Source organism: Pelodiscus sinensis, chromosome 5 (genome assembly GCF_049634645.1).
Source record: "Pelodiscus sinensis isolate JC-2024 chromosome 5, ASM4963464v1, whole genome shotgun sequence".
NCBI classification, from domain to species: Eukaryota; Metazoa; Chordata; order Testudines; family Trionychidae; genus Pelodiscus; species Pelodiscus sinensis.
Window position 1 is genome coordinate 114,834,908 of NC_134715.1, and position 21,329 is coordinate 114,856,236.

At 43.4% G+C, this 21,329-nt stretch overlaps 1 protein-coding gene across 1 annotated transcript in view; it reads left to right on the forward strand.

Annotated features, from left to right (window-relative positions):
* The first annotated feature begins 11,067 nt into the window (after positions 1–11,067).
* The window catches only part of CPZ (carboxypeptidase Z), a 63,633-nt gene continuing 53,371 nt past the window's right edge, over positions 11,068–21,329 (forward strand). Inside the window, exon 1 of the mRNA XM_014576092.2 lies at positions 11,068–11,291. Within this exon, the coding sequence (XP_014431578.2) occupies positions 11,204–11,291 (88 nt within the window). The 5' untranslated portion in view covers positions 11,068–11,203. The remainder of the gene's footprint in view (positions 11,292–21,329) is intronic.

A 21,329-nucleotide genomic window follows, 5' to 3' on the forward strand; every position in this document is an offset into this window, starting at 1 on the left:
TGGTGAATGTTAATTTGTTTTAGAGTCAAGCATTTACGTGCCAAAAAGTTTTGATGTGCTCTGACATCTGTCACTACAACATATCTGTAAACCTCTGTGTGTTTAATGAGAGCTGCAATGGTTATCTGGGCTATAGTTTTTTAAATAAAATGCTGCTCCCTTTGAATATTACATTTCATACTTAGCTGAATGTATTGCAAACTGTGACCTCCAAAACAATATAAAAATGAATAAAAACATTATTTGTGTTTATATTTTCTAGTGTTAATGAATATGAGAGGAGAAACATATTATAACAATATCTGAAATTACGGTATTACTCTTTTAAAAACCACGAGCCAGAACTGGGTTTGAAGTAAAGTGTGCTGTGCTGATTCATACCATCTGTGGATAGAGTATCACAGAATCCAACAAGGTGCTGAGTAACTACTGGAGGTGCTTACTGTCTTCGGGTTCCATGAATTTCAGTTCCTGTAGGTGCTAAGCACCTTTCAGGATGAAGCCCTTAAGAGCAGATAATTCAGATGTATAAATTAGCACTTGATGTACTGTGGTGAATAATCATCATCACAGAATGATTACTGAATATGGAATTATCCCACCCTAGCCTGACTAACACAGAGAGATTTTTAACTTCACTTTGACAGACGTATGCAACATTCTTCTGTTTCAGGCTTTCTATACGAATACTACAGTGGAATCAGAATTCTTTAAGCATCATTTGTAATCCAGTTGTTACAGTGCATTTAGAAAGTGATCTTAAGTTCTGTGAGTCGGGGTTAAACTTAAGATTGCTTGAAAAAAATAGCACCTTTGAATGTTAAAGTGTTAAAATTACACTTAGAAATGCAGTTGATCATTTTCTGAGGCACTTAATACTCAATTAGACAAAGCCCTTGAAAAGATACTGTAGAGAAAAATCCTATCGTAGCAGGGAGATGGAGACTAGATGAGATAATGGGCATATTTTGATTTGCTTTTCAAAAAAGTTACATGTGCAATTGTACATACAAAAATGCCTAAGCAATTTATGCATACATTTTCATGGACACTTAGCATGATTCAGATATTTGTATCTGTAAATGTCTTGGTATGTTTGTAATTAATGTGGATAGCCAGTGTGTGTATTTTGACATAGTTAACTACATGACCAAGTAATGCGCAGAGGTGTGCCTCTGGCACCTTAAAGACTAACAGAGTCACAGTATTTTAGCTGCCACACGACTCCCTGTTTGTTTTGCACATACAGACTAACATGGCTACCCCTCTAAGAATTGTGCCTTTGATATTTTGAAAAGCAGGTCCAAGTGAATCTTGCCAGTCTGTGGGTCAGATTCTGTGTTGTACATTGACAAAGGACAGAAGGCTGAGGCAAGGATTTAATAGGGTTACCAGGTGTCCAGTTTTGAACTGTACAGTCCAGTATTTGAGCTTTCTGTTCGGGAAACAAATTGAGAAAATATAAATGTCCGGTATTTTCTAAATAAAATGTAATGTAGCGTGTGATGTAATGTCAAGTGTGTCCAGTATTTTTGTTGAAACCATCTGGCAACCCTAGGATTTAAACCATATCTGTGCCATCCCAATGTTGGCAAAATGGAAACTGAAACTTTAGTTTATTTAGACCAGCAGCCTGTTACAGCAGCCTCCCCTCCACTACCTACCGCAGTGACAAGCCAGAATAGCAGTAGTGGGGAACACCATGGCTTGTCTCACTCCCATCATTCCCAGTCCTCCTCTCAATATAGATATTCCTCTTTTGCCCAGACTTCCATGGGAAGGTCAGCATTATATTGGTTGCAGAGTTGGGGCTGAATCATTCCTGGTGACTTTTATGTGTATGCAATGAAACTTTAATGGCGCTTACCCAATATTGTGCTCATTCATTGTAAATAAAGTACTTAGGTTTTTGGTATGTAGAAATGACAACAAAACCATGTTTGAACAGAAAAAACCATAAGTCATTTACACGACTCCTACCTCCTTTTAAAGCATGTGTTTAAGAAATTGTATTGATTACTAAAAATATCTTCACCCTACATTTTAATCCAGCAGCACTAATGGCCACAGTTAGGTTGCTAGGAATTATTTTGTGTATATTAAAGACCCTGTGGGTGAAAATGTTATTTGTGCTATCCAAGTAAACTTTTATTTATGAATCCTGTATCCACTCCCCTTGTTCCTTGATTTTGGGAGGCTTAATGTTTTCAATAACAGCCATGCCAACTACTCCCTAAATTTTGCCCTTTTTGCATAAAGTGAACAGATTCTTCAAGTGCTTTTAAATGTTAATTAGGTGTCCAACTAAGCTTCCTTTCTCTTTCTAGGCTTAATGAATTGAATTCTTGAACCCTTTACTAAGAAGACATTCTTCCCATACTCTAAATAAGCTCTGCTTTACTTCTCTAGCTACATTTTCTAATAGTTTTTAAGTATTAAACTCATGCTTCTATACTCCCACAATATATCAAATGAGGCCTTACAAGGCCTTTACACAGCAGCCTCATTATCACCTTCACTTCACTTTATAATTCCCCTCTTTATTCACCCAATCACCTTGTTTTTTTTCTTTGCTGCTGCCAAACACTGTGGCTCATTTTCAGACTGTTTTGTTCAAACACAGTAAATAACTATCCTGTAAATGACACGGAGCACACAGCAGCCTCCTTGCTGATTGACCAGGTATTTCAACAATAATCTTGAATTATTTTTTACATCGTTGACCTCATAAATTAGACTTGTCCTTAACTGGAAGAAAATATTAAATGGCTATACATGACCTTTGTGCTGTGGTGCTAGCATTCAGCCCTCTTTACATTTGTACAGCTCATACTGGAATTCAGCTTGGAACCTGTTTGCTGCAGGCTAAACAAACAGCCTGTGTATTCATTGTTGATAAAGGATTTTCCAAGCAAGTGAGGAGGAAATCAACTGATCAGAAGGTTCGCTTGGGAGACGTGGGCCCTATGTTTGGCCAAGAGATTGCTGAGGGTATGTCTACACTACCACCTTAGTTCGAACTAGGGTGGTTAATGTAGGCAACCGGAGTTGCAAATGAAGCCCGGGATTTGAATTTCCCGGGCTTCATTTGCATATTGCCGGGCGCCGCCATTTTTAAATGTCCGCTAGTTCGGACTCTGTGCCCGCTGCTACATGCGGCATGAACTAGGTAGTTCGGATTAGGCTTCCTATTCCGAACTACCATTACTCCTCATGGAACGAGGTGTACCGGTAGTTCGGAATAGGAAGCCCAATCCGAACTACCTAGTTCGTGCCGCGTGTAGCTGCGGGCACGGAGTCCGAACTAGCGGACATTTAAAAATGGCAGCGCCCGGCATTATGCAAATGAAGCCCGGGAAATTCAAATCCCGGGCTTCATTTGCAACTCCAGTTGCCTACATTAACCACCCTAGTTCGAACTAGGGTGGTAGTGTAGACATACCCTGAAGTACCAGAGGTGGCCAGTGTGTTAACACTTCTATATAACTGGCAAAGAGAAAATTTAAAGGGACTAGTAAAACAATGTTTTCAATAACAGTCATACCAATCTATTTTCAATACATTTGGGAAATCAGTCTTGACTGCTAGATCTGACTATCCAAACAATCACGCTCTGAGATAAGTATAGGGCATTGAGCTGATCATAATCCAAGAAGACATGGAACTTGCTTATCCCCTGCCTTCAGAGTTGTGTATCTGACTTGAGACAGTCAATAGGAGTTTTGCCATTGACTTAAAGGTGAGCAGAACCAGATCCACAAAAGGATATGGGCACCCAATTCTCACTTCAGGTACCTAATTCTAAAATGTAAGTGTTGCTGAGCTCCTCAATACCCTGCTTAGATGCTGCATAACTTTGGAAGTACCTAATGATCTTTGCATCTAAGTTTCTGCCATTGAAGTCTTCAAGATCCCTAAATTTCACATCTCTGCCTCTATCTGACACATTAGCCCCAGGCAGAGCTTCAAACAGGGTGGAGATAGGTGTTACCTATCTTATCTCTCCTGCTGGGGCCAATCTGGGAGGTGTACTCAGAGTACACCTAACTCAACATAAATGAGCAAAGAAGGAAAACTCCTTTGTTACATTTAGCCCAGTAGTTTTGGAACTCACCCAGGATACAGGAGATCTGTGGTCAACTCTCCCCTCTGCAGAGCAGGGATTTGTACTTGGGTTCCTCTACTCTCAGCTGAATACACTGTGGATGGGGATATTGGAGACTGTATGGGGTGATAGAGAAGTTCTTTTTGATGTGCAGACATTTTGCCTTCCCAGAGGAAGGAGCAACTTGACTCTGAAGGCTTGGCTGACAGCTCCACTTGAGAAGCAGCATATGAGGCTGACATTGAGAGAGGAAATTATTCAGCCTGGAAAGCCTGTGCTCCACAAGGGCACACTGGAGCCAACACTATTCCCTTGTAATCCTGTTGCCATACCCTGTAGCAGTAGAGATATAGTAGTCTGGGACACCACGTTGAGGTTCAGCTTCTGGAGGCAATGAGATACCCTCACCTCTTGGGATGTGAGGCATGGTCCTGAGGTGTGGTGGGAAGCAGTGATTTGGCCCCACAGAGGGACCTGGCTGAGGCCATCAGAATTCTGAAGGGCACAGTGTGGTATTTAGATGAGTATGTTTTTTCTCTTTCTTCCCCTATGGAAAAAAGCATTGGGGTCAGAAACTAATGGCTAAAAAAATTTAGAACAAGTACCAGCATACGGTCATCTGGTAGAAGCTGTTGGCATGGTAGGTCATAGAGTTAAATACTGTAGTATGACTGGATATTAAAAAGGACTCGATCATGTTAACATTACTGATGACAATTGTAGCTGTGCCCATTATAGGACCTTTCCTGCAATATTTAATTAGGAAAAGCTCCTCTTGAACTGAGTTGCATAGGGGCATTGTAACAAAATGGCATGGCCACCCTCAGATATTGACAATGAGGGGTAGACAGAATGCTTCTGGTGGGCAGAACCAGGAAGGTCATACTCTCCACACCAGAAGCAGGGAAGTAGGAGAGGAGCAGGAAATATAAAAGACAGGTTCTGTAGCTCATTTGGGGAGCAGCTGCCAAAAAGACAGACACGTTCTCCCTATTGCAGACACAGGCGCTTGTAGAAGACGCTTGTCCTGAGGAAGCTCCCAAGATACCTGAATGGCCAGACATGCTTGACATTGAGGAATTGCTGTGACTGCTAGTTGCAGTGCCCATCAAGATGGAAGATGACCCTTGGAAGCAAGTACACTTGAGGGGGGGCTATATGAAGGCTGCCCAGGCTACCTCTGGGTTGGAATGCCATAGGGTTGGGCAGGCCCACGTCCTCCCTGCCACCTAGGGTGGCAATAATCCCACTCCTTATGTCAGGGGGCCTGGGCTCCTGAGCCCCAAAGAATGCTTGGTGCTCACCTTGCCTGCACCCTATAGACTGTGGTTGGTGCTCATCCCTGCTCAAGGGCTGGAGCACTAGGCTCCTTGGTGCCCCACCCTGTCCAAAGGCCTGGTCCCCTGAACTGTTTGTTGCTGTACCCTGCCTGTAGGTTTGAGCCCTAGAGACAGCTAATTTCTCCCTTGCACAGACTGCTGATCCAGATGCATTGCAGCAAAGGGGCATGCCTGACCTCAGAGACTGGCAGTAAGGAATGACCATATACCCCTACATGCCCACAGGCATTATTGGCAATATCTCATCTTCTTCCAAATATCATCAGTGAGAGCCAGATCCGCAGCTGGCACAAACTGGTGTAACTCCATTGATATCAATGACTTACAGCTGCTGAGGATTGGGCTCAAAATACTGGCTTGAGTGAACAATGGGAGACGTACCCATGTAACTTAAGAAATTTTAGCCAAAGCTTAGTACTGACATAGGCACCAATTTCCAGATGTACTGGGGAGGGGGATGTCTCAACTCGTGCTCCATTCTAGGTCATGTCTCCAGTCCAACCCTTCCCCCAGTATCTCACCCCACCCCATCTCTCCCCACCCCAGCTCCATCCCTTCCTCTGGTGGTACCCCGTATTTAACTGGTGCCTCCCTGTAGTGGGGGACATGATCTAAAGAGTAAGTCCATTTCCTCCTACTCTCCCCCCAGCCACATGGTCACCCCACTCTCCCCACTCCATGGGACCTGTGGGGAGGGCTCTTTGTCCTCCCACCACTCCTTCCCCCCACATGTTCTGCTGCTATCCTTGATAGGCGGGACCCCAGCTGTGGAGCAGGAGGAAGCTGATTTTAACAGTGGCGCCTCCTGGTTGCTGTTCTGCAGCCTAGCCCAGTGGCTGCCTGAGAGCCTGGATTGGAAGGAGGCACCTTCTCCCCATCCAGGCTCAGCTGCCAGGAATGCCAGCACCCGAGCCTGGGCAGAGAATAGAAGTCGCCTCCCTCCCCAGTCTGATTCTTTCAGGCAGTCACTGGACAAGGCTGCAGAGAAGCAGCTGACAGGGGCTGGTCCTGCCTTTCCCACTGTCGGTATCTGGCCTGGGCCATGTGTTGCCCAGATCTGCTTCCTGCTTCTGCCTCCTCCTGCTAAGTGCCTCCTACCTGTTTGGTGGTGTGCCAGAGGTCCTGGAGGGGAGGAGAGGGATGAGCTGATTGGTGGGGGCCTGCCACTGGTGGGAAATGTGTTTGTGGGGGGCACCAGTGGGTGCTCAAGCAAAAATCATCCATGGAGTAGGAGCCTATGATGCTGATACTGCAGACCCTATTTTCCTATGGAAAATATTCTGCTATTCAGCTTCATTTTTTTCACTCATTTTAATCCACTGAGTCCCACTGACACTTAGTCCCTCCCTCCAGCCCTGAACAATTCTTTTCTTCCAGAGTTTCCTATATACATCCTATACTTGTAAATGGTTCTTGCCTCTGTCATCAGTCATAATTTGGCCCAGGAAAACATATACACTGGAGTTCATATAGTACTTCCTGATGAGTCAGTCCTTCAAACCTTTCATCATTTTCATTGCTCCTCCTCAAGTTTCTTTCAGCTTGCTGGCATGTCTGGTATTGAAATACTCATGGTCTCAATGGTTTACTGGCAAGATGGGAATAAAGGAGTGATGTCGAGTGGCGCTGATAAGTCTGAACTTTGCTTTCTAGGCTGAAACACACAACAGGAGCAATTGAGTCCACTGGATGCTGTTACAACCAATATATTTTTTCTCATTTCAGGAGCAGGACCCAGTGAGCTTCCTGCTAATTCTCAGGCCAGAATGATTGCACTGGGCGCTCATTGTACACATGGTTTCTTTGGAGGGAAGAGCAAACCTATCAAGGTCTGATCCAATGCATGTTGAACCAATCAAAAAGCTCTCATTGATTAGGATAGATAAGTCTTCCTTTCTGATAGATGATCCCTTCTTTATATCAAATATCACAGTGGTATTCAATATCCAGTCCCAAAGAACCAGTCACTGAACCCACATCAATTGCATCTTAGATTTCATATCACAGACAATGTGTTTAGCCAATCCTATAGGAACCCACCTAATGATTTATTAACTAGAAAAAGGAAATGAGAGTTATTTACAAGGCTAAAGCCAGTAAACATATAAACACAAATGAGTTGCAGTTTTAAGTTTGCAAGGAGCCTCTATAATAAATAAGCTTTATGTGACCTTTACTGAGGCCAAGTACTTGAGATCTTTTGCATATGCTCAGTAATCCTTGAACTCAGAGTCCAAGACAAGAAGTATAAAATATACAGTTTCTTTTTGTTGTGCTTTTTATTCTTTCTCCCTTCAGCTTCAAGCTGCAAGTTCAGCTTCTGGGATGAATTCAGCTGCATGTGTCATCTTCACAGGGGTTGGGTGATGGGGAAACACTCAACAAAGTCTTTTTGTCCTCTGATGTTCCACAGTGGCTTGTCTCATGTTAATGGGCTGTCTTTTGTTGGGCCTTTCCTGTGGCAAACTAGTAATTCATACTTGTTAATGCGTCTTTCCTGACTGGTGATTTGCAGTTGTAGAGCAAACACCTACATTTTACCTTTATCATGTGGGATACAGATATTAGAAGTGAGATCAATGCATGCAACAACTTACAAACATTCTATAATGTTTATAATTATAATACTTATTACTAACACACAGCTAGGTATTTGTCAGTGTTTGAGAACTAAGGCCCTTGATATAAGCTAGCAAAGTGATGGACAACATAGGCTAGTGAGTGGTCCACATGAGTGGCCCACCTTCTTTTAGGTGGTCTGCAATATTGTCGTAACCAAGATAGTCTCCTGAGATAGGTAGTTTTGCAACTTGTGTACCTAGATTTTGTGGGATGTGCTGAGTGAATCACAGCAGCTCTTTGACTGGATGCAGAGGGAGCACACAACTCTCACAGTCAATGTTGTGTGCAATCAGCAAACACTTCACTTCACATACCCTTGTTTTGTGTGCAATGCCAGTAGGAAAAAAACTACACAGATGGAAACCAGAAGAATCTGGCAATGCTGCACATAGACAATGGCACATAAAATGTCTTGTTGACTCCATATAGAACACCGATGGGCCCTATATAGCCTACTTGGGATCTTGAGCTAGCACTTGGCTTCCCAGGGTCGCAGCACTATCCCAAGCTAGCCCTTTAGAGCACTCTTACATCTTTTTACTACAAAGCTTTCTGAGCTGAGAAAGAAAGAGTAATTGAACGGGCTTCAAAATAGGACCCAGTTCTTTTCAGATAGAGCTTATATTAATTTTTAATATTCCATCTGTAATCAGGAGACAAGAAGGACCTTTGGTTCTCAACACAAATCTTTTTGAGCACACTTATTTTCCCTTGGTTAGTTCTGTGGTGCTCAGACTTCTACAATTTTTTAATCATTTTAAGAGCGAGAGAATCTTCACGCATGGATCCAATCTCACTTCCCAATAAATTTTTTCAGAATGACTCCAACAACCTTCTCAGTCCTACATTTTCCTAAAACTGACAGTAACGTAGTGTCCAGCCTTCTCCTGCAACACTCAGAGAGGTTATTAAGTTTGCTGCCCCTATAAAGAGCCAATGCAATCTAGACAAAGCCTCTTTATATGTATTATTACCTAATATCTCTTCAGTGTCATTCAAAGCACATCCTGCATCATTTTGCAGCATGGCTTATCCTCTAGTGTTTGTTCCTCTTCCCAGTTTGGTGTCATTGATAAATATGATTGCAGATGTATTTTCGCCATAAAGAAATTTTACCCAACAAAGAAAAAGACCTTTCAAGAGACTTTATTTCTTATGCATCAGACAAATAGGCAGACAAGTACAAGAGAACTCTGACTGGCACCCCATGGGGCTTTATCAGTAGACTGACTGACATATAGACAATGGAATCTTTCAAAGATGATAAGACAGTCTTCTGTTTTAATTACATGCTTCAGCACTATAACAGAATCAGCTCTGTGGACCACCTGGAAGTGGGTATAAGAACCTCATTTTGAGGGTCATTGATTTAGTTAATCTGTGAACAGCTGGGGAAGAATGCAAAACAAAATATAATTATCACCATAGGATTTTATTGAGTTTAAGTGAAATGGAGATCTTTTAAGGGGTTTATTTTGGTAAATGTATTTTTTGTTATTGCATTTATCCAGAAAAAGCCAAAAATCTTCTGATCCTCACATAAAGCGTGCCTTCTTCTCCTAGTTTCCTTTCTAATATGTGAGAAAATTCAGGGGAGGAGAAATAGGGGGGAAAGTAACAAAATTAAGGGGTTAATGTTACATTTTAAACTCACTGCAGAAAATCTAATTTTTATAGTGTGACTAGACTAAATTGCTCTGAGGATTTCTGACAGAACACTTATCCTTTTGCCATTAGCAAACTTATTCAAATATGGGTTCAGGTCGATAATGATAAAAATAATTACTAGTTGACAGATTCAGAGTCATAATTGAGATGAGTAGATGATTTTAGTCCATAATCCATTAGAGGTAAAAATTCTAGGGTGCAATTTAGGGAAAGCATATTTTTACACTCCTCTTTTTCTAATACCTTTTTATTTTAATCCATAAATTAAATTTCAGTTTCGTCCTCCGCTACAGATGCTCATATGCAGTAACTTCTAAGCCTCATACAATATCATGGATCATAAAGGAAGATAAACACAATGTTGAGATAAACGTTGCTGAGGGTAATATTTGCAGAGAAAAAAATCCAGCCTTCTTAAATAACGTGAAAACAATGAGGAGGTCTATGGCACCTTAAAGACTAACAAATTTATTAAAGAATAAACTTTCATGAACTGCATCTCACTTCATCAGGTGCATGAAATGGAAGCTTAAGTTTGGCAGGGATTTATACATACATATAGAGCTAGGAGTGTTACATCCGTGCTTAATGAGGCTAATTCAGCCAAGGTGGAATTAACTATTTCAAGTGCCTATTCAGAACCATTATGATGGTGCAAGTTTGCATATGAATTCCAGCTCAGCTAAGTTTCACACTGCAGTCTGTTTTGATGATTTTTTTGAGAATAACCACTTTTAAGTCACTTTTATCACAGTGCTGCTGCTTTGAAGTAGCCCTTCTTCTCCTCCCCCTTTGCTGACTCTAGCTGATGGGGGAGGAGGCGAGCGACTAGTTGACTCAGCTATCCGATAACATTTGCTTATTGACAAGTCCACTAGTCCTTAACATCTTTAGTTTAGGGGAGGCCAGAGCCCGTGGCTAGCTGGGCTATTTATTGCTTTCATCCAGCCTGCCTGTTCTGATAGGTAACCGCCCCAAGGCTCCGCATCGGCGAACGTGCCCTGGATTTTAAACGTGTCATTATTCTCGCACATGAAATATCACTTGTGGGAAGAAAGTTGCAGGACAGGAGCGCCTGGCCCGGCAGCCGCAGTCAGTCTCCGCGCGCTCTAATGTCCGACAGGCTGGAAGGAAGTTCTCAGTCCCCTGGGGAGCTGCGCAGTCCGAAGAGCAAACCCGCCCGACAACTGACCCCCGGGGTTCCCGTGGGACCCTCCCCCCCAGCTTTTACCAAACTCAAACGCCAGCCTACTGCGGGGAGGGGCTTCTCCCCAGTCTGCACCCCCCCTCCTCCCAACACTCGGGGCGGCTGTAACATGACTCCTGGCCCGGAGAGCCTGTAAAACGTGGGCATGCACTTATTTGCTTTGCACTTGGAGAGAGAGCGGCTGGGAAGCGCGAGGTGGAGAAACTCCTCCAGCAGCCAGTGCCACATCACTGGGCTGACTGCACACAAAGGGGCTCCAGCATGCTTCTGCAGCTCCTGCTGCTGCTCGGGGCCCTGGCTAGGGTCACTGAGCCAGCCCCACGCTGTGAACCCGGCCAGGAGACCTTAGGTAAGGCTAAAAACGACCAAGAGCCCCCTCCCCTTTCGTTCCCTCCCTCCCTCCAGCGCTGCTCCTGGAGCTAAGCAGGTAGGCTGGGGGTGCTCTTTGGCAGGACACACAAACTGCCAAGGCCAGTAACGTGTCTGTGTTGTAAACATGAATGGGAAGGCAGCCATCTGTGTTGCTTTGTAAGAGAGGAACAAATATGTAATGATGTCAAATGTTTCCCTGTCAGCATTTTATAGAGCGTGTGTCGCTTTGTTGGAGTACTTAGAAAGTTACAATCTGTAGGACTAGGGTGACCAGATAGAAGTGTGAAAAATTGGGACACTTTTTTGTGGGGTGGTGGTAGCAAAGTATAAGACAGAACCCCTAATCTAGGACCCTCTTAAATTCTGCTTTGAGGAACACAGTAGATTCTTCCTCTATCTAGCCTTCCTTTCCAGGAATCTGATCCTCAGATTGTTGGAAGATGAACTTTTGACCTGGTGTGTGGTTTTTGTGCTAATTTTTCTTCTTACATTTACTTTTTAGTAACATATTAAATCCTAAGTGTGAGGAATTTTATTAGAAGCTAAGTGTGTTTGATAGCTGTAAATTGTAGGGTATAAACTTTACAAAATGTGGGTAAATTAATTAAATAGATACATTTATGTGGAATAAAGGTTAGATTTATATAGAATAACTTGGTTAAAACAAATTTAAACCCTTTATTTCAGTAACTAAAGTTACACTTAAAACTGACCAGTGCTGAAAAACTTTAGTGGCCTCTAATAATCAATACAGTGTTTTGGTTTTTGTAAAGTGAGCTTAATTCTGATTTCATATAGACCAACCAGCATAAACACAGAGTAATTCTAGTGGAACCAAGAGTTACACCAAAGAAAATCAAAAGGAAAGGAAGAGGAAATGATGTCCAGTAGATTCCAATTTTAAATGGCTCATAAAAAGACATTATATGTTGTTTTATAACTGGGAATTTCTCAGAGGAGGAAGAAAGCTAACCTGGAAATGACCTAAATGTTACCCATAAAAGTTCATCTATAATTTGAATTTTTAAATATAACCCATAGGTTCTATTTTGAGGCTGAAATTGCAGTCAGTATAATTCATGGGCAATGATGCATACAAGCTGTCAGCGCAGCTTCCACAAACCTCAAAGTGAGGTCAACCATAGACTGAAGGTTTTTTTTTTTTGTATAGTGTTGCTCAAAGATAAGTATCACAGAGTATTCAGAGCTAGTTACACGAAAAGACTATATAGGATATATACAGTTTCTTTGTAGGGTTTGATTATGCTCCAATTCCAGTCACTTGGAGTTTTGCCATTGATTTCAGTGTGCCCAAGCACATTACAGAAACATAAATTTCAACTGAAAGTGCAGGCATGCAAAGCACTTTTGGAAAAGGGATGCAAATTAGACGTAGCCCTTCAGTGCAAAAGAATTACCACCTTGCTGAGCAAAAGGGGATGGTAGCCGTGGTTAGGCCCTCAGATTATGCACACCTGCATTTGTAGATGTAGGTGATGCACCTGCCCTACATAGGGCAATGCAGATAGGTGTTAGAAGTGGAAAATTAAACAGCCAATGAGTCCAAAGTACGATGACTTCTATTCATCATAGAGGATAACATGAAGGCATTGCAACCACCACTGGCAAAGAAGTAGAGCATTGGTGTGGGGTTCCAGCTCTGATTCTGCCCTTGGACTCTTTTGTGACCTTGGGGAAGTCAGTCTGCCTCCCTGTTCCTCCATTTCCCTATCTGTAAAATGGGGTTAATGATACTGACCTATATAAGAGTATTATTATTGTAATCCAGAGCAAGAACAAGACGGAATTGAGAGGGTGTGATTCCATTCTGGCACATGGCCTGTTTCCACATATATTACACCCTAGATAAATGGTATATTTCACTGCTAAGTGAATCACTTTAGCATCAGTGTCAGCAAAAATAAAAACAAAGCAGAGGCAATCTGGAAGCACATACTTGAAATTTACAGATGATTTTCTCTTGGAGTGGGTCAGTATTGCTTTGCAATAAAGCTTTGGGGAGCAAATTAATGAAGATAACATATTTACTAAGAATGGAGTATTCAAATGTACTCCGCATTGTCCTAAATCTGCACCTAATGAAGTAAATGGGAGCTTTAGCAGCAATTTCAGCAGGAAGAGAGTTAGGACAATGCGGAGAATATTACTGAAAAATCCAATTCTAAATATTCATTTTATGAGGCAGGTAAGCTGTGAGAGGTGTGCATTTTGCCATTTGCCTACTGCAAATCACTTAGCTCTTCCAAATACTTAGTGCTAGTGGTGAGAATATATAAAATATTTAGATGGAGAGGAGTCTTTGCATATGGGTATGTGAACAAAATGTAACTATCTCCACAGCTGTCTCTGGTGCCACCTACTGGTGAATGGGCAGAATTGTGTTAGATACAGTATCATAATTTGTGATATAAAATACCAAAACTGGTAGAAACCATCTTGTTACTCTTTAAAGTGCTACATGACAGCTTTATTTTGTTTTACCTAAACTGGTTAGTCACCTACACAGGAGATTTCCAAAGCATAAAGGACATTTTGGCATCCAGATCCCTTTGAATTTCAATGAACTTTGGACTCTACAAACAAATCCATATTCAGATATCTCACTGTTAACAATATGCCAAACACATCCTATCAAGACCCTTGTCCATCAGGGCTAAGGATAATTTGTTTGCCAGTGCCAAAACATTCACATTCACACCTCAGCCAGTTGTGTAGTTAAATAATTAACTTGGACAGCCATGATCAATTTGACTTTGACCTTGAGATATTTCTTTTTCTCTCTCTTGTGTGCATTCACATGCACGTGCACACACACACAAAACCATGACAAAATAAAGGCCAATACAAAAGGTATGAAATTTTCAGGTATGAAATCAAACATACTTAGTGGGCCACAGTCTGCTCTTGGTTACACATGTTCAAATGTAGAATTTTTTCATAGATTAATTCTAATTTGTTGCTGGATTTATACCCAATAATATATATATATATATATATATATATATATATATATATATATACTATGGTTTACATTTCACAAGGAAAGTGGGACTAGAAACTACTAACTATAAAGGGAAGTGGGTCTTATGGTGAAATTTTAATTTTCAAACTAAACCTTTTCTGCTGACATTTTTCAAGTTTGATTTCAGCCCAGTGCCAAAGTTTCCTCTGAATGTTCTACAATGTTGGGCCAGGCATTTTTTAGTTATGAATTGTGATTTGTGACCAGGTACAAGGGCACTCCTTTGCCCAGACTCTAAAGGGCTTGGGAAGTATCCAGTTCACCTTGACCTATTAGAGCAGGGGTCTCCAAACTACGGCCCGGGGGCCGGATGCGGCCCGCGAGGCCCTCTCATCCGGCCCGTGGAGACCTTTTTGGATTCAAAGGCAGAAGAAGTGAGATTGTTTCAAAACCCATTTGAAGCAGATGTGGCCAGTTGCCCAGATGAACTGCAGCTGGAAGTCATTGAGTTGCAAGCAAATGACCTCCTTAGGGACAAGTTCAAAATAGGACTGGTGGGTTTTTACCAGTTTTTGCCCAAGGAAGACTTTCCTAATGTCAAAACTTTTGCATCAAGGTACCTTTCAATCTTTGGAACAACATACCTGTGTGAACAAACATTTTCAAGAATGAAATACGTGAAGAACAATTTGAGAACAAACTTGTCCGATGATAATCTCAGGTCACTGTTGATGTTAGGGACAACAAATCTAAAGCCAGAAATGTCTGCTATTTTGGCATCCAGGAAACAATTTCACCATTCACACTAATACAGGTGTTCATGTGTAGTGTATGAATGTGTTATTAAATAATAACTGAATAAAATAATATTAAATAAATAATTAAAAACAACATCCATGTTTTGATTGTTTTTTATTTGGACCTCAAGTGTGTAGTCGGCCCCCGAACTGCTGTTTGATAGTTAATGCGGCCCTCGGGCTGAAAAGTTTGGAGACCCCTGTATTAGAGGAATCTGGAAAATGAAAGGTCTACCAGGGAGGCAGCAAGGGGGTAGACAGCTGGGTGTGAGCTGCAGCCAGCCCTGTCCACAAGTGTGCTGAGCTGAGAGGATGGTTGAATGTGGCTGCTGCCTTGTTTTTCTGCTAGGCTATGTCTACACTGCAGGCTTCTTGTGCCCAAAAGTTCTTGCACAAGAGCACGTCCACACGGCCATGTGCTTTTGCGCATGAGATGTGCTTTTGCGCAAGAGCGTCCGTGGCAGTGTGTACGCTCTCTTGCACAAGAAAGCTCTGATGGTCTTTTTAGTCATAGGGGTTTCTTGAGCAAGAAACTCCTGTTCTTGTCCACACTAGCCTTTTTGCACAAGAACTCTTGCACGAAAAGGCTTATTCCTCATGGAGAGAGGAATAACTCTTGCTCAAAAAGCCCTCTCTTCTGACAATCTACTGTAAACTTTCTTGCGCAAGAATGCGAGTGCAGTGTAGCTGCTCCACAACTTTTTGAGCAAGAACAGTTGTTCTTGCGCAAGAAGCCTGCAATGTAGACATAGCCTTACTGTCTTGATGTGGACTTTTTATAAGTTCCCATAAAGGAGTCCCTGAGGAGAAAGGACCAGGACTGACTGACTGGCCATCTGGCTGGAAAAACATAGCACCAGGTTACATGTAGTAGAGAATACGGACATCTGATTTGGTCTGAAACAGAGCACCATGCTGCCTAGACAGAATAAGAATCCCATCTCCAATGCTTTGGGAAGTGCCAGCAGCAATTCCAATTTCAGCAACTTATAGACCAACAGCGAAGCCTCCTCTGGCTTGTGGGCCATGGTCCCTAGGAGTCCAAGGAACAGAGGTAGATGCTTTGTCCCTAGAGACCTGAGTGGGGATAGGGCCTGAGAGGACTGGAAGATGAACAGGAGGGGTAGAATCATAGGACTGGAAGGGACCTTGAGAGGTCATCGAGTCCAGCCCCCCACCCTCAAGGCAGGACCAAGCTCCGTCTACACTATCCCTGGGTATGTCTACACTAGAAAGTTAGTTCGAACTAACGGACGTTAGTTCGAACTAACTTTCCTATGCGCTACACTAGCGCTCCGCTAGTTCGAATTTGAATCGAACTAGCGGAGCGCTTAGTTCGAACTAGGTAAACCTCATTTTACGAGGACTAACGCCTAGTTCGAACTAGCTAGTTCGAACTAAGGGCTGTGTAGCCCTTTAGTTCGAACTAGTGGGAGGCTAGCCCTCCCCAGGTTTCCCTGGTGGCCACTCTGGCCAACACCAGGGAAACTCTATGCCCCCCTCCCGGCCCCGGACCCCTTAAAGGGGCACGGGCTGGCTACGGTGCCCGTGCCAGGTGCAAGCCTGCCAGCACCCAGCTAGCAGACCCTGCACCTGGCACGGCACAGAGCCACCCACCCGATGCCCCCCAGCCCACCCCCTCTTGCCGGGACCAGGCTGGCGGCTCCCGGGAGCTTGCCCTGGACCGCAAGAGGCGGGCACCTTCCTGGGCTAGTGCGGACATCGTGGACCTTGTCCACGATCTCCGCACTAGGCACAGGAAAGTGGCCGTCTAGGGCAGGAGAGCTGCCAGCCTGGCCACCCAGGACCAGGTGTGCATGAAAATCAAGGGGGTCCACTGAGACCCCCGACACTGAGCCCTGAGCTTACAATGGCCGTCCTGGGTCAGACCAAAGGTCCATCTAGCCCAGTAGCCTGTCTGCCCACAGCGGCCAACCCTAGGGACCCTGGAGGGGATGGACCGAAGACAATGACCAAGCCATTTGTCTCGTGCCATCCCTCTCCAGCCTTCCACAAACTTTGGGCAGGGACACCACTCCTACCCTCTGGCTAGTAGGACTCCATGGACCCAACCTCCATGACTTGATCTCACTTCCCTTTAAACTCTGTTCTAGTTGTAGCCTTCACAGCCTCCTGCAGCAAGGAGTTCCACAGGTTAACTATTTGCTTTGTCAAGAACAACTTTCTCTTACTAGTTTCAAGCCTGCTACCCATTCCTTTCCTTTGGTGTCCTCTAGTCCTTCTTTATGGGATCTCAGGAAGAACTTTTCTGAATGCACCCTCTCCACCCAACCCCTGCTTTTACAGACTTCTATCCTGTCCCCCCTCCGTCTCCTCTTTTCTAAGCTGAACAGTCCCAGTCTCTGTAGCCTCTCTTCATCTGGGACCTGTTCCCAACCCCTGATCATGTTAGTTGCCCTCCCCTCTCCCAGCCTTTCTCTTCCCCTCTCCCACCTCCTTTTCCCAGTCTCCCCCAGTTTTTTTCAATAAAGACAGAGTCAATGTTGGAAGAAACGTTATCTTTATTTTGTACATCAAGAAGAAGGGGGGCTAGGGAAGGGCAAGTGGAAGGAGGTGAGGGAGGAATGGGGTACGAGCCCCCGATGGGGAGGACTGGGCTGGCTCTGCGGGCTTCTGGGGGTGGAAGCTCTCCTGCAGCCCCCCAATTACTCCCTCTCCCCAGATGGCAGCCTGCGGCAAGTGCAGCCGGTCTGATGGCCGAGTGGTGTGATGTGCCCAGTGTGGGCACTCAGGGCACTCCAAGCCAGAACTTCTTTGCAAGCGGGGCACCCCTTAGAACTGTGTGTCCGGGGTGGGGGTCGGGACCCTTTAAGCGCAGCCCTCGGCTAGCCTGAGACAGTATCTCCATGCTCTAAGTCCTCCTTTTATGCCCTGCCGGCACTGCTTCCGGCCATCCTTAAGCCCTGTTCAGAGTCCACTCAATGTGGACTTACTAGTTCGAACTAGCAAAACGCTAGTTCGAACTAGTTTTTAGTTCTAGATGCGTTAGTTCGAACTAGCTTAGTTCGAATTAACTAATTCGAACTAAGTTAGTTCGAACTAGCGCTGTAGTGTAGACGTACCCCCTGACAGATGTCTATCTAACATGTTCTTAAATATCTCCAGAGAGGGAGATTCCACCACCTCCCTTGGCAATTTATTCCAATATTTGACCACCCTGACAGTTAGGAATTTTTTCCTAATGTCCAATCTAAACCTCCCCTGCTGCACTTTAAGCCCATTACTCCTTGTCCTGTCCTCAGTAACCAAGAGGAACAAATTTTCTCCTTCCTTCTTGGGACACCCTTTTAGATATTTGAAAACCGCTATCATGTCCCCCCTTAATCTTCTTTTTTCCAAACTAAACAAGCCCAGTTCATGAAGCCTGGCTTCATAGGTCATGTTCTCTAAACCTTTAATCATTCTTGTCGCTCTTCTCTGTACCCTTTCCAATTTCTCCACATCTTTCTTGAAATGTGGCGCCCAGAACTGGACACAGTACTCCAGCTGAGGCCTAACTAGTGCAGAGTAGAGCGGCAGAATGACTTCACGAGTTTTGCTTACAACACACCTGTTGATACAACCTAGAATCGTATTTGCTTTTTTTGCAACAGCAGCGCACTGTTGACTCACATTCAACTTGTGGTCCACTATGACCCCTAGATCCCTTTCCGCCATGCTCCTTCCTAGACAGTCGCTTCCCATCTTGTATGTATGGAACTGATTGTTCCTTCCTAAGTGGAGCACTTTGCATTTCTCTTTATTAAACCTCATCCTGTTTACCTCTGACCATTTCTCTAACTTGCTACGGTCATTTTGAATTATGTCCCTATCCTCCAAAGAAGTTGCAACCCTACCCAGTTTGGTATCATCTGCAAACTTAATAAGCGTACTCTCTATCCCAATATCTACATCATTGATGAAGATATTGAACAGTACGGGTCCCAAAACAGACCCTTGAGGAACTCCACTTGTTATCCCTTTCCAGCAGGATTTAGAACCGTTAACAACAACTCTCTGACTACGGTTATCCAGCCAATTATGCACCCACCTTATCGTGGCCCTATCTAAGTTATATTTGCCTAGTTTATCAATAAGAATATCATGCGAGACCGTATCAAATGCCTTACTAAAGTCTAGGTATATGACATCCACCGCTTCTCCCTTATCCACAAGGCTCATTATCTTATCCAAGAAAGCTATCAGATTAGTTTGGCATGACTTGTTCTTCACAAACCCATGCTGGCTATTCCCTATCACTTTATTACCTTCCAAGTGTTTGCATATGATTTCCTTAATTACCTGCTCCATTATCTTCCCTGGGACAGACGTTAAACTGACCGGTCTGTAGTTTCCTGGGTTGTTCTTAGTCCCCTTTTTATAGATGGGCACAATATTTGCCCTTTTCCAGTCTTCTGGAATCTCCCCTGTCTGCCATGATTTTTCAAAGATCATAGCTAAAGGCTCAGATACCTCCTCTATCAGCTCCTTGAGTATCCTGGGATGCATTTCATCAGGACCTGGTGACTTGCTGACATCTAACTTTCCTAAGTGATTTTTAACTTGTTCTTTGTGTATCCTACCTTCTAAACTTACCCCCTCTCTGCTTGTATTCACTACGTTAGGCACACCTCCAGACTTCTCGGTGAAGACTGAAACAAAGAAGTCATTGAGCATCTCTGCCATTTCCAAGTTTCCTGTTACTGCTTCTCCCTCCTCACTAAGCAGTGGGCCTACCCTGTCCTTGGTCTTCCTCTTGCTTTTAATGTATTTATAAAAGGTCTTCTTGTTTCCCTTTATGCCTGTAGCTAGTTTGATCTCATTTTGTGCCTTTGCCTTTCTAATCTTGCCCCTGCATTCCCGTGTTGCTTGCCTATATTCATCCTTTGTTATTTGTCCTAGTTTCCATTTTTATAGGACTCCTTTTTTATTTTGAGATCGTGCAAGATCTCCTTGTTAAGCCAAGCTGGTCTTTTGCCATATTTTCTGTCTTTCCTACACAGCTGAATTGTTTGCTTTTGGGCCCTTAACAACGTCCCTTTGAAATACTTCCAACTCTCCTCAGTTGTTTTTCCCTTCAGTCTTGCTTCCCATGGGACCTTACCTACAAGTTCTCTGAGCTTATCAAAATCTGCCTTCCTGAAATCTATTACCTCAATTGTGCTGGTCTCCCTTCTACCTTTCCTTAAGATCATGAACTCTATTATTTCATGATCACTGTCCCCTATACTGTCTTTGACTTTCAAGTTCTCAACTAGTTCCTCCCTATTTGTTAAAACCAAATCCAGAACAGCTTCTCCTCTGGTAGCTTTTTCAACCTTCTGAAACAGAAAGTTGTCTCCAATGCAGTCCAGAAACTTTTGTGCAATTGGTATTCCTCTTTCTAAGAGGAAGAAGCCTTTTTGCAAAAGAGTTCTTTCGCAAAAAGGCATGTGTGGACAGGGAGTTCTTGCACAAAAAGATGAAAGAGGAAAAAGCAAAGGCTCCCTCACGGCCATTCTGTGCATACCAATCAGTGCTTACTTTTGAGAGACCATCCATGCAGTCTGGATCCTCTTTTTTGCAAAAGCCCATTGCTTTTTTTATGCGCTTTTGTAGTGTGGATGTGCTGTTGTGCAAGAAGTTTTTGTGGAAGATTTCTTCCGATAAAAGCTTCTTGCACGAGAAGCGTGCAATCTAGATGTAGCCTCAGGGTCTCAAGGGCTCTACAGACCTTGATCCAGAACCAGCCAAACAAATATAGAAGGGCATGGTGACCCAAAATTAATTTGGACACTCCTGATAGATTCACACAAGGGTTGTTACCCTTGGTGACCCATTGATGGATAATTGATATCTCACCAACTCCAGTGACTATGTGCAAGAACACCAAAATGACGGAGTATTTAACCGTTTCTCTGGGCATCTGGCCACATGAACAGATGTATTAACAATGGACTTGCCACCTGAAGAATACTAAATTTTTATCTAGAATAATTTTGGAAACCATTTTTCTCTTCAGAAAAGTCTAGCTAATTGGAATTTGAGGATTTAGAATAATGTTGCCCATTTTATGGATTGTGATCTTGATTCTGAGACCAACATTTCTCCTTTGATTTAAATGAGGCTTTACTTCTCATTTATGTGGGTGCGAGAGGAGAATCAGGCCTCGGAAAGAGATGCACAAGCTGAAGAGTGGGAAATAAGGCACACAGAGGTAAAATGATTTGCCCAAGGCAACACGGTTAGATAGTGG